The following is a 14932-nucleotide window of genomic DNA, read 5'->3' as shown; positions in this document are numbered from 1 at the left end:
AAAACAAAAACCAAATCAAGGTAATAATTAGCTCTGCAGTTGTAGTAACCGGTTTTATTGGCCAGCGGTCTCATTCAGGAAGTCCTTGGAAGCATGAGGGGAGAGAAAAAAAGAAAAAACAAACAAACCTCTGATTGGGGTAAGCGAAAGCAGGTTATTATAGGTCAGAGAGGCTAGTGCTGATTGGCTAATCATAGGGGAGTGGTTCAGGTCCAGTTACAAGGTTAGGATGCCAAAATTTTAAGCTTTAAATGTTCAACTTCAAGCACCAAACTAGTTGAAATCAATTAATATAATTGCTTTCCTTATATCCAAAATTATTTAGTATTCATTTTAGTCATGTAACCAGCACATTTGCACATATCTCCGCCACAAGGACAGTCAGGATTGTTAGGACTGGATCTGACTCTTGAAGCCGTAGTTCAGTTCAGCTCCTCCACTGAGCAGCAGGTCAATCCCGGTGCAGAAAGTGGCCTCGGCAGCGAGATATAAAGCAGCCAGTCCACACTCAGCCTCAGTCCCCATTCGACCCATGAGCTGTTGGAGAAGAAAGTGTGTCACTTCTCATTCCTAGACTGCATATTTGTGGGTGCACTGGGTAAATTCCTTTTGTTTTTGTGCTTCTACAGGCCTGCAGCTGTTCCAGCTGTTGGTGCCTAGCTCACAAGTATTTGCCAAGAAGGAGAAGCTTTTCAAAAAACTCCTGTACGACTTCCCATGCAACGCCTCCCTCCCCCCAAAAAACTGGAGATTTCATAATTTCAGCTTTCTCAACTTATGAACAGGGAAAACTACAAACTTCCTAATGCGACAGAGGCTTAACAGAGGGTCTCCTATCCTCCATTATTTAGATAACAGGTGTAATAAAAGTGTGAAAATGACAGATCCTAATTTAACAAAACATGTAAACAACAACAACACTTAAAGAACTGAAACAAATTTATCTTTCACTCTTTTTCTATAAATGCGGAACTAAAAGGAGGTGTCTGTCTAGTTTTTCCTCTTGTATTGCGTCAGCTTCAAACAGCTTTTCTTGCCTGAAACAAAGGAAACCTCTAATGGAAAAAAATGCAGCCTGTTACACAAACTCGTTCAGCTGCGAGCCAAGACTGAAGACTTCCTGACAGAGAGATTCCAGTGTGTGGCAGTTTAGTTTTGCTTTTTCCAGTATATCCAGTATTCCTCTTATGGGCATGTCCAAACCATCTCAGCCTTGCCTCTCAGACTTTGAGTTGTCCCTCTGATGTATTCATTTCTAATAATGTCCATCCTGGTAATTCCCGGTGAAAAATCTTAGCAACTTCCACTCTCTGTCCTGTTGCACTTTCGGCTTTCAAACTCAATCTTTCTGCCTAGCGAACCGATAAAAGTCTCCTTCCTTAGTGTCCTGCCTCACATACAACTCACTAAAAGCCTTTTCCTCCTTTGCCACCTGTGTTTGCTGTACACCTAGCCTCCAAGTACTCCTATCAGCTGTCTTCATCTTCTTGACTATCCCGCTTTTTCTTTGCCAAACTCTTTGAATACTTTCCAATACTATTCCTCTCCCAAGTGTCCTTGTTTGCATTCCCTCATCACTTCAGCTTTCCCCGTCATCTGGTAACTCCTCCCTACCAGCCAGAGCTGTCGACATTCCTCTCTGAATTCTTTACATTTTTCCTTCTTCAACTTCCACCATTTGATCCTCGTCTCTATCTCATGCTGCCTAGCTACAATCTCCCATGACACCACCTTGCAGACTCTCATCTCTGTCAGAAACTTGCTCTGAAAAATATCCGCCTTCCTTCTCTCCTTCATATCAGCTAGCTCCTCACATTAAGCCCCTATCTCTGACCTCCACACTCCTGCCTTTCCCTCACTCACGCTGCCTGCTAACACACCTTCCTCCTCTCCTCTTCCATTGTTTTCAGGCAACAGTAGCACAGTTTCCACCAGCAGCCTGCTGACCAACAGCACCAGAGGCGTTCGCTGCCCTGATCCAATGTGGAGATTCTTTGTGATTTGATGATGGCACGGATCATTTTTATTACATTTTAATAACTTTTCATTAATGACTTTGCATAACTCAACTCTTCACTACTAACCAGCCCCCATAATCTGCACGGCTTCTGAACACCTTCCTGAACGTACCTGAGCATTTTCCCCCATTTTAATGGTGGCAGCTGCGTCTGGTGTCTGTGCTGCTAGTTGCTCCCACAGAGGTGTCATCACGTTACCTGGTGAAATGCTGCAACAAAAGCCAGACACTCCGATTAGAAAAAGAAAGGCATTATTAGATTAAAGGAAATGAAATTCATGCATTATGGACCTTCCATGTGTATGGACATGTGCAGGTATATATGTATGTATATCTATACATATGTATATTTAGTGTGTACATGTCTATAAACAGGAATAGTAGTGGTACAATAGCTATATCAAGCTATATAGTTTATGTCTTCCATATTTCCAACCATATCCATAATCACATACTGTGTATGCTACCATTGTATATAGTGTATTATCTTACTTTTTTCATTGATTGTACTTATTGTATTTCCTTCTGATATCTGTACCTGAGCTGAGGTGACGGAAAAGTTTCCCCGTTGTGGGATCAATAAAGTCTTATCTTATCTTATCTTATCTCTTATCTTATCTTAAATACTTGTAGAATCTCTACAGTTTCTATATCACACCGGAATTCTTCTTTTTATTTATCAGAATCACATTTTTTATTTCACTGCGTAATTATAGTTATGAGAACAGAATGTGTAATTTTGAACTGTCTACTGTAGAAAAGCCTACAATGGCTACGAAATTAAGTTAAAAAAAAAAAGGGGGGGGGGGGGGCTGATATAAGAAAGTTGGGCTTTATGGTTTGTGGCAGTTATCACAGACAGCAGTGACTGAAGAGAAGTCCAAATAAGAAATACAGATTACGTTTTTCTGACTTCTGCTCCTATCAACCATCTCACGACCCCTCAGACTGATACTGGCACCATTTAAAGAGGCCAACCCTTAGTTTGGGAACCATTGGATGAGACTAGTTAGCTCTATATAAAGCACACAGAAGTAACTGTATTTTAATATGTCTGTGAAGGTTCTCAGTCATCCAGGTCATCGTAGTCAAAGGAGCTTACAAAGAAAAGCGTCTGGACTTCTTTAAGTTACTTGAAGACGTTTCACCTTCATCCGAGAAGCTTCTTCAGTTCTAAGGTCAAATGGTGGAGAGTCCCAGATATAAACCTGGTGGGAGTTTCCCCCCACAGAGGGACAAAAGGACCCCCTGATGATCCTCTAATCGCCTGAGCCAAGGTGTGGAACTGGGTGTGGGTCACAATCAGCCAGAGTTTCGGGTGAGCTCATTGTGAAACCTGGCCCCACCTTATCATGCGAATTCCTGAGGTCAGATGGCCCAGGATGTGAGTGGGCGTTAAGGCGTCTGGGAAGGGATCTCAAAACTGGATTATAGATGGCAGAGAGTTGGTGTCGTAAACCACCGCCTCTGTTCAAAGATGGTCGCTCACAGTGGACATAGATGCTTCTTTCACTCCTCTTTCAAACCATCTGTCCTCTCTGTCCAAAATGTGAACATTGGCATCCTCGAAAGAGTGTCCTTTATCCTTAAGATGCAGATGGACAGCTGAGTCTTGTCCTGTGGAGGTGGCTCTTCTGTGTTGTGCCATGCGCTTGTGAAGTGGCTGTATTTTAATATATTAGTCACAAGCTGCCCCCTGCGATTCATTAATAGCATAACACATTTTTATATCTTATCCTTGTGATTAAATTGAAATCCAATTAATTTAATCTGGAGATTGAAAATATATGTTCTCCCTAGAAACCTTTTTTTTTGGTGATTTTTTTCAGATGCCAGTTTGCCTCACCAGTTGACTCTCACATTGTAGCGACTCTCATCCACTGCCATTGCCTTTGTCATGGAAATGATCGCCCCCTTGTGGAGAAAACATCACATTACAGTACTATTCTTTTGGGCAGGGGGCTGAAATTTAGGAAACGAGGAAAGAAGCTCACCTTTGTGGCAACATACGGTGCAGCATCTTTCTGACCAATAGTTCCCACAAGACTGGAGATATTGATGATGTTTCCTTGGCGCTCTCGTAGGTAAGGTAACACATACTGCAGAGAGAGCGAGACTTTCAGGTTGTGCAAAGATCCTCTATACGTAATGTTTCGATTACTCCAAGAGCTCAAACAGAAATGAAAAGTGTGAAAGGTTTATGTGTTATTAGTTAGTCAGACTGGCTTTGGCTAAAATCAATCAGTCAATGCAAAAATCCTGGAAACTCAAAAGTGATATCACAGGTGGTCTGTAGACACAACGAAAGGGTAGATTCCATGTTAGGGGTATTCTTGTGTACTTTTAAGACCACTGAAAACATTTTTTCCTATATTGTTTTCCCGCCTGTCGTTTTAAAATAAAGTTATTTTTTATTTCATTCATTCATCAGTGTTTAAATGTGTCACTTTAATCCTTGAGGACTGTCTTTGTTACCACAGAAGACAGAAATTATTTGCACCCAAAGCTGTGAAAACGTACTTTAGACGCCAAAAAGTAGCTGACGAGGTTCAGATTCAACAAGTCTCTGAACTCCTCTGCTGTGGTGTCGTCAGTGGGTTTATGAGGAGGGTCTGAAGAGGAAGATTTCAAACACAAAAACAGAAAGTAAGCAACACAGCCTTGTTGTCATGCCTCCTTGGAAGTAAAAAACAAAAAACAACACACACACAAAAGCATGTGTGACTCACGCCAGCCTGCGTTGTTGACCAGGCAGTCGATGTGACCAAACTGCTCCACTGTGACTGCGATCAGCCTCTGCAGAGACAAGAGGAACCAACAAATAACAAATGGATCCGCAGTGAATGCAGGAGTCGCTCTCTGAGTTCAGTGAGGTCATCACGTGATCATCATGCGATCATGTGACTCTTTCCATTTCAGACCACACACCCACAAAGCTGCACTTCACCTTTATGTCTTCTTCCTTGGAGATGTCACTTCTGACAAACTTGCACGAGCCTGGTCCGGTCTTGTTAAGCTCCGCCTCTAAAGCTTCACCTGCTGCACCTACGAGACACGTCTGATCATGCCGCAAAACACTGCACCCTATTATTTTTCTTTTCATATATGCTGCCAAAAGTGAAATCGTGTAACTGTTTTACAAAGTAGCAGAATAAAAACAGCCTTACTAACTTTCTCTTCCACAAAACGCCACTTTGGCTCCGTTTTCCACTATAAAAGAACAACAAAAAACAAAAAGACGCAAAAATGTTCAGTGCGCCACTCCTCGCTGCACGCGCAAACTGCCAGCATAAATCAAGACATTTTCATACCAAACACTCTGACAATCCCTCTGCCAATCCCTTTGGATCCTCCTGTGACAACAGCCACTTTGTTGTAGTAGCGCAGGGACATTTTGTCTGCGGTTACGATGATAAATGTGACGCAAAGCGGCGCTGCTGTCAAACAGCGGACTAATAACGGTTAGTTCTTACAGCAGGACTCCACTGTGTCGTCGCCGCCAGCAGAAACGATCAGCCGCTGTCAGCATGTTTGTTTGCAAAGTTCAAAGTGCCACAAAATCATGCGGTTTGCTTTGCTGCATTCAGGTGGACAGGGATAGTAGGAAATCTATACATTCACAATAAAAACTAGCTCTAGAGAGGGTTCTTGAACTTTTATAATAATTTCCTTTTTACTTCAACTGTGTCTGGACATCTGTGCTTGGGTGCCACTAACTTAGCCGCCCTAAGCTGATGTCAGCTTCCTTAGAAATCATCAGTCTGGACATGATTACTTTCGTTCAGTGAAAGGAAGCTCTTCCTGCTCCCTGTTATCAAGCACTTGCAGGAATGGGATCGTCTGATTGTTGGGGATCTCTCTCCAATACTATAGTGTCTTTACCTAACAGTATAATGAACCTGCTTTCCACTAAACGTGCTGATGCTATTATTCTAACGGTTATAAAGCAGATCTCCCATCTTTATAACATTTTGAATCATTGCCGGAAGCTGATTTACTCTGCAATGCTCAGATGCCATTAAATATCTCAATGCTGCTTCAACTTAAAGATCAAGGAGACCTGGCCTTTTGTTAAAAGTATTTATTTTTGTATACTTAATATTAAACGTAATTATTTAATTTCTTCGGTATTTCACGCCTCACTGGTCAACGTATTCATGTGAAAGGGTGCTGGGTCGACTGGAGGTAAAAATCAGAGACACTAAACCAGGGGTGTCAAACTCCAGGCCTCGAGGGCCGGTGTCCTGCAGGTTTTAGATCTCACCCTGAGCCAACACACCTGAATCAAGTGATCAGTTCATTACCAGGCCTCTGGAGAACATCTAAAACCTGCAGGACACCGGCCCTCGAGGCCTGGAGTCCGACACCTGTGCACTAAACCTTTGAAGTTGGCTCAGGAAGGACACGTGACTTAAAACATGTGGATAAGGTAGAAGCTGAAATGAACTTTAATCTAATTTCCTCATTTTACATGGCAAAACATTTTGTGTTTTAAAAAACCCCATTTGGAAATCATTAAACTTCCTGATTTTTATTATTATTATTATTAATAATAATAATAATAATAATAATAATAATAATTTTAAGGAATATAGTGCTTTATTAACTTTTAAACTAACATTTGAGGCCATAAACTCACCAACTCACAATTTTTTTTAAAATTGGGCTTCTTTCTGCAACCTGTGGCGTCAGCCCCCTGCTGGCCATTACAAAGAATACAGTTTAAGACACACTGCTTCACATTTGCTTCACTTTTCAGACCTGGAAGCTACATCTATGTTTTTTTTATACAGAGCATAGCTTGCATGCTACCACACCCCTCACTATGCCAGTAAAGGATTCAGCACATCTCACACAGTTTAATAAAGTGAGCCAAAAATACCAGGATCTCTAAGCGCCTTCAGCTGCAGCTTGCAGTAAACAAGCCAGCAGGTTTTCCCACACATTCAGACCTACAATCCTCTGCACCAGCGACTCTTATTCAAAGTATCAAAATTTGATTCGGAGATTTGGAATGCAAAGAGCAAACTTTACAAACCCTCTGTGAAAATAAACACTTAAAAGCTGTAAATTACTTGAAGTATTTGAAGGCAACAGTACATTTCAGAAAAGTCTTCCCGCACACAGCGGAGATGTTTTGGTGTATAATTTAAGATGTGTCTAAAATAACCACAGAAACAAGTTTTATATTTAACATAAAGTGAGTAATGGTGTGGGCACATTTCATGACAGATTTATCTCTGCTCTGATCCAATTGGTGGATAATTCTGCACAAACCACAGTAACCTGCGAGTTTTAATTTATAGCTAAGCTGTAACAGCAAAAGAGGGAAAAAATAAATACCAACCAAATGTTTGTGGTATGATTCTAGAGTGTAAATCATGTTCATCAGTGCAAACACTGCTCCCTTATTTTATTTTTCATTCTCCTTTTTAAACTTCTTAGTTCAGGTACAGATCAGGTTACAAGTGTATGTAAGAATGCACAGCATGTTTAAGACAGACTGAGGGTCGTAAGAGGTTGAGTGAGGAGGCTTGTTGGAGTCAGAAAAAGTGGGCGAATAGGCAGCGTGCTCTTGGAAAAGGAGCAAGTCCAAGATTGAATTTCTGCCTAACAGCATTTCCCATGCTGAGAGCGAGAGACAAGGGTGCAAGTGCAGACAGTGAGTGAGCTAAAAACAAGCTTAACAATTTTAACTTTACCCAGGGTGGCAGATTAACACCACAGCAGCCCCTGAAGAAGCTCCCTCTATCTCCTCCCCTCACCTCCTAAATGTGACTCAAGGGAGAATCAGGAGGGGTTGCCTGGATGGTGTGATGATGGGTCAGCCCAGAAGGCACATGGAGGTGAAGGAACAGCAGGAGAGTCATGGTCACTCGCCTGCGGTTTGAAGCATTAGCCCGAAGCATTAGCTGCCAGTAGGGCAGGTGAAAGGAGGAGTTCAACTAAGGTGAGTTTACACTAACAGCATGTCTTGGAATTTGTGCATGCAGTATGAAATCAATCTAAACAAACGCACTGTATAGCATGTTTTAAGAAAAGTGGAGCTGACAGCAGTTTCTCTGACGGTCTATGGATTATGGACGGATGAAATCATCTTAAAATCCATTTTGATTTAACCTAGAAGTCAGTTCAGGGAAGGGTGTACAGGTGTAACATTTTCTGGTGTTACATTAAAGTCTAACAGTAGAAAAATATGTAAAAATGAAGACATTTGGTAAAAGAATCAACTCATAAATTTTTACTCTTTTACTTATTTTTTACAGTTATTAAGATGTTGTAACTAACTGTAAAGGTTGTTGGAAGTGAACTTGTCAGGGTAACTTACATTTTTCTTCTTGCAGAACAAAGAAGCAGCAAAAATTAAAATATATATATATATTTTTAAAAAGGAACTATTCCAGGCAGAGACATGGACAATCATAAGGGGGGAGGTACAGATAGAGGTGGAGGCGAGACGAAAGATAAACAAAAAGCTGAGGAGGTCAGTGATGAAGATAAGCAGGCCAAAAACAAGCAGAACAAGTTGGAGAAAGAGAGCAGCAAGGAGCCGAGAAGGGAGAACCGCCGGCGGTGTCAGTGGGCTCTGACGGAGCGTCTGGCCATCAACGTATCAGGGATGCGTTATGAGACCCAGCTGCGCACCCTCGCTCAGTTCCCAGACTCCCTGTTGGGTGACCCCCAGCGTCGAATTCGCTACTTCGACCCTCTTCGGAATGAAGTCTTCTTGGACAGAAACCGCATATGCTTTGACGCCATCCTCTACTTCTACCAGTCAGGTGGGAGGCTGCGGAGGCCCGCCAACATCCCCCTGGACATGTTCTTGGAGGAGCTGCGGTTCTACGAGCTCGGAGAGGAGATCATCGACCACTTCAAAGAGGATGAAGGCTTCGCCAAAGAGGAGGAAAGACCTCTACCTGAAAAAAAGTGGCAGCAGCAAATCTGGATGCTGTTTGAGTATCCGGAATCTTCCAGCGGAGCCCGGATCATCGCCATCATCAGTGTCATGGTCATTGTGGTCTCCATTCTCATCTTCTGCCTCGAGACCCTGCCCGAGTTCAGAAATGAAAAGGAGCGTAGGGAGGTGAGGATGCTCATATCTACAAAACCGGTATTCACAGGGCTGCACAAGGAAAGTTATGTCAGTTGCAATAACAGCATGAGTGAGGGAGTAGGCTGATGACAGGGTGCTTAGAGAACACAGCGTAGCACTGCAGGAAAGTGATGAGGTGAACAAATAAGCACAAGAAGTGCGGACAGATGTCACTTTGCAGCACAAGCTGAAAATGTTGTTATCTCCTGAAGCAACACTGAGTGAGAAATGGAGAGGAAAGCAAAGGCTGAGGAAAGAGAGAAAGTAAAGGAGACTTTCTGCTGAAATTTTTTTGGAGTTGCCACTTAATCTGATCCAGTTAGACCGAGAGGAAAGAAGTGCGAGATGAGGAAAGCAGTTAAACCACCAGTGGAAAAATATGAGGGATAAAAGAGCAGATAAAGCGGCTTGAGAGTTTTACTTAATAGTTGATTAATTTGTGGATGCTTTAAAAGTAGGAAGAAGCACTAGAGAGTGGAAGGACTTAGACGAAGAGAAGCCAGCATGAAAAGCAGGAAAGGAGATGAGCTTGTCTCAGGTTACTCCTCGGAGATCTAAAGGTGCTATATATAGAGGAAGGCCACCCCAAAGAGCCCATCAACACATAAACCAAAGCCCGTATTAATAAACACAGTGACTCATAGGCTACTCACTGAAAACGGCATGGAAAAGATGGAGACAGATCGGTTTTTCTGATGACTACGGCAAAATTAAATTTGTCTCGCATGTGCTCCGGCAGCCTGGAGACGAGATGGATTGTGGAGGTTCAGGTAGCAGATGCGCATGCTTCCAAAACACCACCACCGCTCCCTCGTTACTCCAGTAAACAGACATAGATATGTTGATGTATGGAGGACAAAAACTGCCAAAACAATTAACAAATAGAAAAATAAATGAATATCCGTGAAAGTTCTGAAGAATTTGGGCCCCTTTTCTTTACAGAGTTGCTTCACTTCATTGTGTGTCGTAAGAATTCATTTATGCACAGCTCTTTGAAGGTCTCGCCACAAGATTTTTAATTATGTTGACATCTGGACTTCGACTGGTCCATTGTAACATTTTGTTTCTTATATTTTCAGCCATTCTGTTTGCAGACCCAGATTATGTCCAGACTCCAGTGGTGGGTCTGTTATGTCTGGTATTCTATGGCAAATGCTAATCAGGCTCCACTGGTTGAGAAGTAGATGTCAGGCCCTCAGGCCATCTTCACAAAGTCTGTTACTGATTGTTTGGTCAGAGACATTTATACCAGTGGCCTGTTGGAGATTACTTTGTAGAGCTCTGGCAGCTTTCCTCCTGTTCCTCCTTGCACAAAGGAGCAGACACTGGTCCCACTGATGGGTTATGAACCTTCTTTTGCCCTGTCCAGCTCTCCAAAAGTAACTGCATGTCTCCTGGAATCTCCTCCATGATCTTGAGACTGTTCTGGGAGACAGCCAAATGCAAAACTAGTGAAAAGAAACGAGAAAAGATTAGAGGTGGAAAAGCTGTCAGTAGCCTCCACCACAGCTCCCAAACCATTCTTGTTTTGGGGGTTCTCTCATTGTTTCCCCTCTAGTGCACCTGTTGTTCATCCCATTACCACCAAAGCAGCTGAAACTGATTAACAACCTGCTCTGCTACTTAACCCTTTAAAACCGGTCAGAGCAGCACGCTCTGTTTTGCGTAACTACTTTTAAATCCCGGTAGCTCTGCAACCACGTGAGCTAGCGCAATAATTTTTTTTGCATATGAAACCAGAGGAGTTGTACTTACATCTTATGCCATCAGCTTGTCCTAAGTCACGGTTTCCTTCCACATATAGCTTTGCAAAAACTGCATAAAAAGCACTTGCAGCAACAAAAACATAATATTCCAGAAACACGCTTTGCCGATCCGATCAGCTGTTCATAACACTTCCTACGTTGGAATAGACGTCAGCGCGAACTTTCGCATGTCCGCCATTACCTGCCCGAAACAGGAAGTGACGTCATTTTTGCGGAAATGAAGTTTTTTACCATCAGGGCCTCATGGGCCTATACTGGTGTTTTTAAAAGTTATCTTTGACTTTATGACTTTCTGTGTCGTTTCTGGGATGCTTAGGACTCATATTGCACTGCTGGAAATAGTTTATTTTGATGCATATGCTGTTTTTTTGCAAATTTGCACTATAATATTTATTTTCGTTTTTCCTGTAGGATATAAAAATTGGTGTATTTCAAAAATAAAACTATGAAGACACTCAAAATTAATTTCCTGTGGTGGGAAACTATTTTGTGCAACTTTTTTGTATTTACAGTTTTGAGGGATAAGCCTCTTAAATTTCTCTAACTAGAAATATATGTTAAAAAAACAATTTTCAATTTTTTTTTGTAGTTTATTGCCCTTTTTTACAATTTATGTAATTACTATGCACTTAATGCATACATATTATTAAAATTTGGGCTATAATGGTTGTATTGATGTATAGCAACTTGAAATGCTCCCAAAAATGGCTCTACAGCATGTAAAAATATAATATAAGCTCTGGCGGACTTGGTTCTATGGTAGGTCTTAAAGGGTTAACTGACCAGCAGATTTGTCTTCCATACTAAAGTGATCAGAGCCTGCAATACTCTTGGATACAATGCAAGCCGACATAAAAATACATGCACAGCCATCTCCACGTTATCAGTCACTCACCAGATGGAAAATCTTACAAACAAAAATATCTCGATCCATGCATGTTGTTGGTTTTATGTGACATTTGAGCCTGGAACAAAGTGATGGACACTAACATCATTCAACCTGCCATTAGTATATTTCACCTTAATCTGAGCAGTGTCTGTTTAGAATTTGCTTTGCAAATGTCACAGGCAGTTCAAAGTATATATAAAGCAGCAAACACGAGGACACAAGAAACACATGCTGTTTCCAATTTATTAGGTCAACCTAGCTAAAGATAATGTAATTTAAGACGAGCAGACTGCAATAAATCCTCCCTTCGCGAAGGTTACAGTGTTTGGTTTGGGTTGATGTGGAATTAGGGAGATGCTGGTTGAGCTGAATGGTTATTTTAGTGGATAACCAAACATCTATCAGAATACAGTTCAAACCCACCACAAAGTAGAGCTGAATCAAAACCAAGCCTGAACATTGTGACCTTGACGGAAGCAGGATTTACTGCAGGCTTGTTATACCAGACGTTTTCAGCCAGGTGTATCTAATTAACAGGAAACAGGAAATAGAGTTGAGCACAGTATGTACTGCAAAGCCATCAAATGCTTAGAGTAACTTTAAATAAGTTGTTAAAAGACACTACTGTCCAGTTATTCCAAACGTGCACCTTGTTCCCAGAAAAAAAAAGCAGCTGGGTTAAATAAAGTGTCAGGAGGCTGTAATACAATCCTGAGTCACATGAACTTGATGTTTTATGTTTAAATATAGAGAAACTGGTTTATAAAAGTCTGTGAGAGAAAAAAAAAAACATTAAAACTAAGAGAGCGAAGATGGAGAGGAGAGAGGATTTAGCACCGTATCAGAGATCTCACAAGATCCTGGTGACAGATGTCATACTTCAAATGTGCTGAGGACAAACTTTGATAATAATCACTACTTCTCACTTTCCTCCTTATGTTTACTCTGTCCTTCTTGATTTCGCTCTGTTTACATTCATGCAAACATCATCTCCATGGAGCTGTTTACTACTGCCCTACCTTTCCTCTCTCTCTATTCTCCTATTTCGTCTTCCAAACCAACGAGCGTGTGAAAATAAGTTGAATCTTATGGGCAGTGCAGGTTATATGCTTTGATTTTTCTTTTAATCTAATGTTTGAGTTTAATCTCTTCTACTTCCTTATTTATCTTGCAGCAATACTCCATCGCTCCTCACCCCAACATATCAAACAAGACCATCTTGGTCTCACCTGGATTCACTGCCTTCCAGGACCCATTCTTCATAGTAGAGACAATCTGCATCTGCTGGTTCTCATTTGAACTCATCATGCGCTTCATTAGCGCTCCCAACAAGATGCACTTCTTTAAAGACATCATGAACATCATAGACTTCTTCGCCATCCTGCCTTATTTTGTCACGGTGGGCACGGAGCTAGCAAAGGACAAAGATACGCAGCCCTCCGTGTCTCTGGCTCTCATCAGAGTCATCAGGTTAGTGAGAGTCTTCAGGATCTTCAAGCTCTCTCGTCACTCCAAGGGCCTCCAGATCCTGGGCCAGACGCTGAAGGCCAGCCTGAGAGAGCTTGCGCTGCTCATCTTCTTCCTCTTCATCGGCGTCATACTCTTTTCTAGCGCCGTCTACTTCGCTGAGGTGGACAGTTCTGGAACAAACTTCAAAAGCATCCCCGAGGCTTTCTGGTGGGCAGTCGTGACCATGACTACAGTCGGGTACGGCGATATGTGCCCAGGGACAGTTGGGGGAAAGCTGGTGGGCTCCATGTGCGCCATTGCTGGCGTGCTCACCATCTCTTTGCCCGTGCCTGTCATTGTGTCCAACTTCAGCTACTTTTACCACAGAGGAATGGAGTGCGAGGACACCAGGGTGTACCAGCATGTCCCCACATCGCTCTGGGAAAAGGAAGGAGATGATGATGAAGACGAGGAGGACGAGGATGGAATGGATGAGTGGCCTGAATATATGAGGGATTACGCACCACTGTATGGGCAGAACAGGGCTATTTGCCCTCCGATCAATGGGCCTCTTTTGACAGGCCTTTGTGCAGGACGGGTAGATGGAGATCAGAGAGGCATGGGGTTCCTCTTTAAGGAATCTTGCGTCTGACAGACTGCAGAGTGCTAAACTCATGGCAACACATCAAGAAAACAGAGCCAAGATATAAAAAGATACTGCTGAAAGGACACACAGAGGGAGACATGAAAACCAAGAAGTGCAGTGACATGTGAACATAGTTTTATATGTGAAGCTTTTGCATGATTATACTCGACACGCAGCTACTCACGAAGCATCCGTTTTCCTCAGTAAATAAACAGAAAAAAGTTAAATGTTTCCAGATGCCTCAAAGCATTTTCTGTGCATCTCACATGAAAAATATTCCACCAGCTGCAAAATGATTGAAATTACAACCACCCCCTCTGGTTCTTTAACCAAACACAGATGACAGTTACTTACATGTTTTGGTCACAGGAAGAATGACTGTAATGAATGCACCTAGAATTTCCTTTAACCAGATAATTTCCAGAAAAAAAACTTTAACACTAAATTCTGCTTTTATTTGTACAGCTTTCCAGTCAGTATGTACGCTGTCATGTGTATAATATTACAATATCTTGTCTTAAATTATATGGAAACAGTATTCGACAGCTGTCTGAATTCAATCCCATTGACACAGGTGTATAAAATCAAGCAACTAGCCATGCAGTTTGTTTTTTACAAGCATTTGTGAAAGGAAGAGTTGCTTTAAAGAGTTCACCGAATCAGAAACACAAAACCTGTGCGCTGGGAGTTTTGTGGAATGGGTTTTCATGGGCAAACAGGGGTGGCCCAGTACTTTTGTCTATATACACGTTACATATTAAGCAATCAGCCAATCAGAATAAAGTATTCTGTACAGAGGATGAACTGAAAGGATGCACCATATAAAAAAACAATGACTATTTTAGTCTATGACCTGATGGGTTACAATGTTGCTGTCCTCCTGCTGCTGATAGTGCTGGAAGGCAGGGCTCTATTGCTTTGAGACTGTAGGTGTTAAAAAGTCCATAGGAGAGATGGTAGCTGATTAAACAAGTGCTATGAGATAATATTAAAATGCAAAGATTGGTGACAGTGCTTGAAATCATAAGGCAAGAATAAAAAAAACTGTGGGAAATAAACTCACTCTGACTCA

At 41.9% G+C, this 14932-nt stretch overlaps 2 protein-coding genes across 5 annotated transcripts; one reads left to right on the top strand and one right to left on the bottom strand.

The window, feature by feature from the left end:
* Window positions 1–390: 390 nt before the first annotated feature.
* Window positions 391–5553, bottom strand: hsd17b14 (hydroxysteroid (17-beta) dehydrogenase 14). 4 transcript variants are annotated; one of them, XM_087840041.1, is made up of 9 exons: window positions 5329–5553; window positions 5185–5227; window positions 4965–5094; window positions 4726–4813; window positions 4538–4629; window positions 4012–4116; window positions 3864–3931; window positions 2131–2227; window positions 391–537 (listed from the first exon to the last, which is right to left on the bottom strand). In XM_087840041.1, the coding sequence occupies exons 1-9, from the start codon at window positions 5408–5410 to the stop codon at window positions 391–393; spliced, it is 852 nt and encodes a 283-aa protein (XP_087696167.1). In that variant the 5' UTR covers window positions 5411–5553. The 4 variants fall into 4 exon arrangements, with proteins under 4 accessions (XP_087696167.1, XP_087696168.1, XP_087696169.1 ...); XM_087840042.1 differs by having other exon boundaries at window positions 4747–4813; XM_087840043.1 differs by having other exon boundaries at window positions 4965–5062; window positions 5189–5227.
* A 2823-nt stretch (window positions 5554–8376) lies between these two features.
* Window positions 8377–14932, top strand: kcna7 (potassium voltage-gated channel, shaker-related subfamily, member 7). The gene is made up of 2 exons (XM_006803055.3): window positions 8377–9101; window positions 12940–14932. The coding sequence occupies exons 1-2, from the start codon at window positions 8430–8432 to the stop codon at window positions 13864–13866; spliced, it is 1599 nt and encodes a 532-aa protein (XP_006803118.1). The 5' UTR covers window positions 8377–8429; the 3' UTR covers window positions 13867–14932.

Source organism: Neolamprologus brichardi, chromosome 4 (genome assembly GCF_056152115.1).
Source record: "Neolamprologus brichardi isolate AB-2024 chromosome 4, ASM5615211v1, whole genome shotgun sequence".
NCBI classification, from domain to species: domain Eukaryota; kingdom Metazoa; phylum Chordata; class Actinopteri; order Cichliformes; family Cichlidae; genus Neolamprologus; species Neolamprologus brichardi.
The sequence above is the reverse complement of the archived record's forward strand: the minus strand, read 5'-3'. Positions and strand labels throughout refer to the sequence as shown.

Coding starts and splice junctions, on each gene's coding strand:
- hsd17b14 (XM_087840041.1), bottom strand. CDS start 5,410: ATGTCCCTGCGCTACTACAACAAAGTGGCTGTTGTCACAGGAGGATCC. Junction 5,228..5,328: donor AGGGATTGTCAGAGTGTTTG/GTATGAAAATGT, acceptor GTTCTTTTATAG/TGGAAAACGGAGCCAAAGTG. Junction 3,932..4,011: donor CACCGTATGTTGCCACAAAG/GTGAGCTTCTTT, acceptor TTTCTCCACAAG/GGGGCGATCATTTCCATGAC.
- kcna7 (XM_006803055.3), top strand. CDS start 8,430: ATGGACAATCATAAGGGGGGAGGTACAGATAGAGGTGGAGGCGAGACG. Junction 9,102..12,939: donor ATGAAAAGGAGCGTAGGGAG/GTGAGGATGCTC, acceptor TTTATCTTGCAG/CAATACTCCATCGCTCCTCA.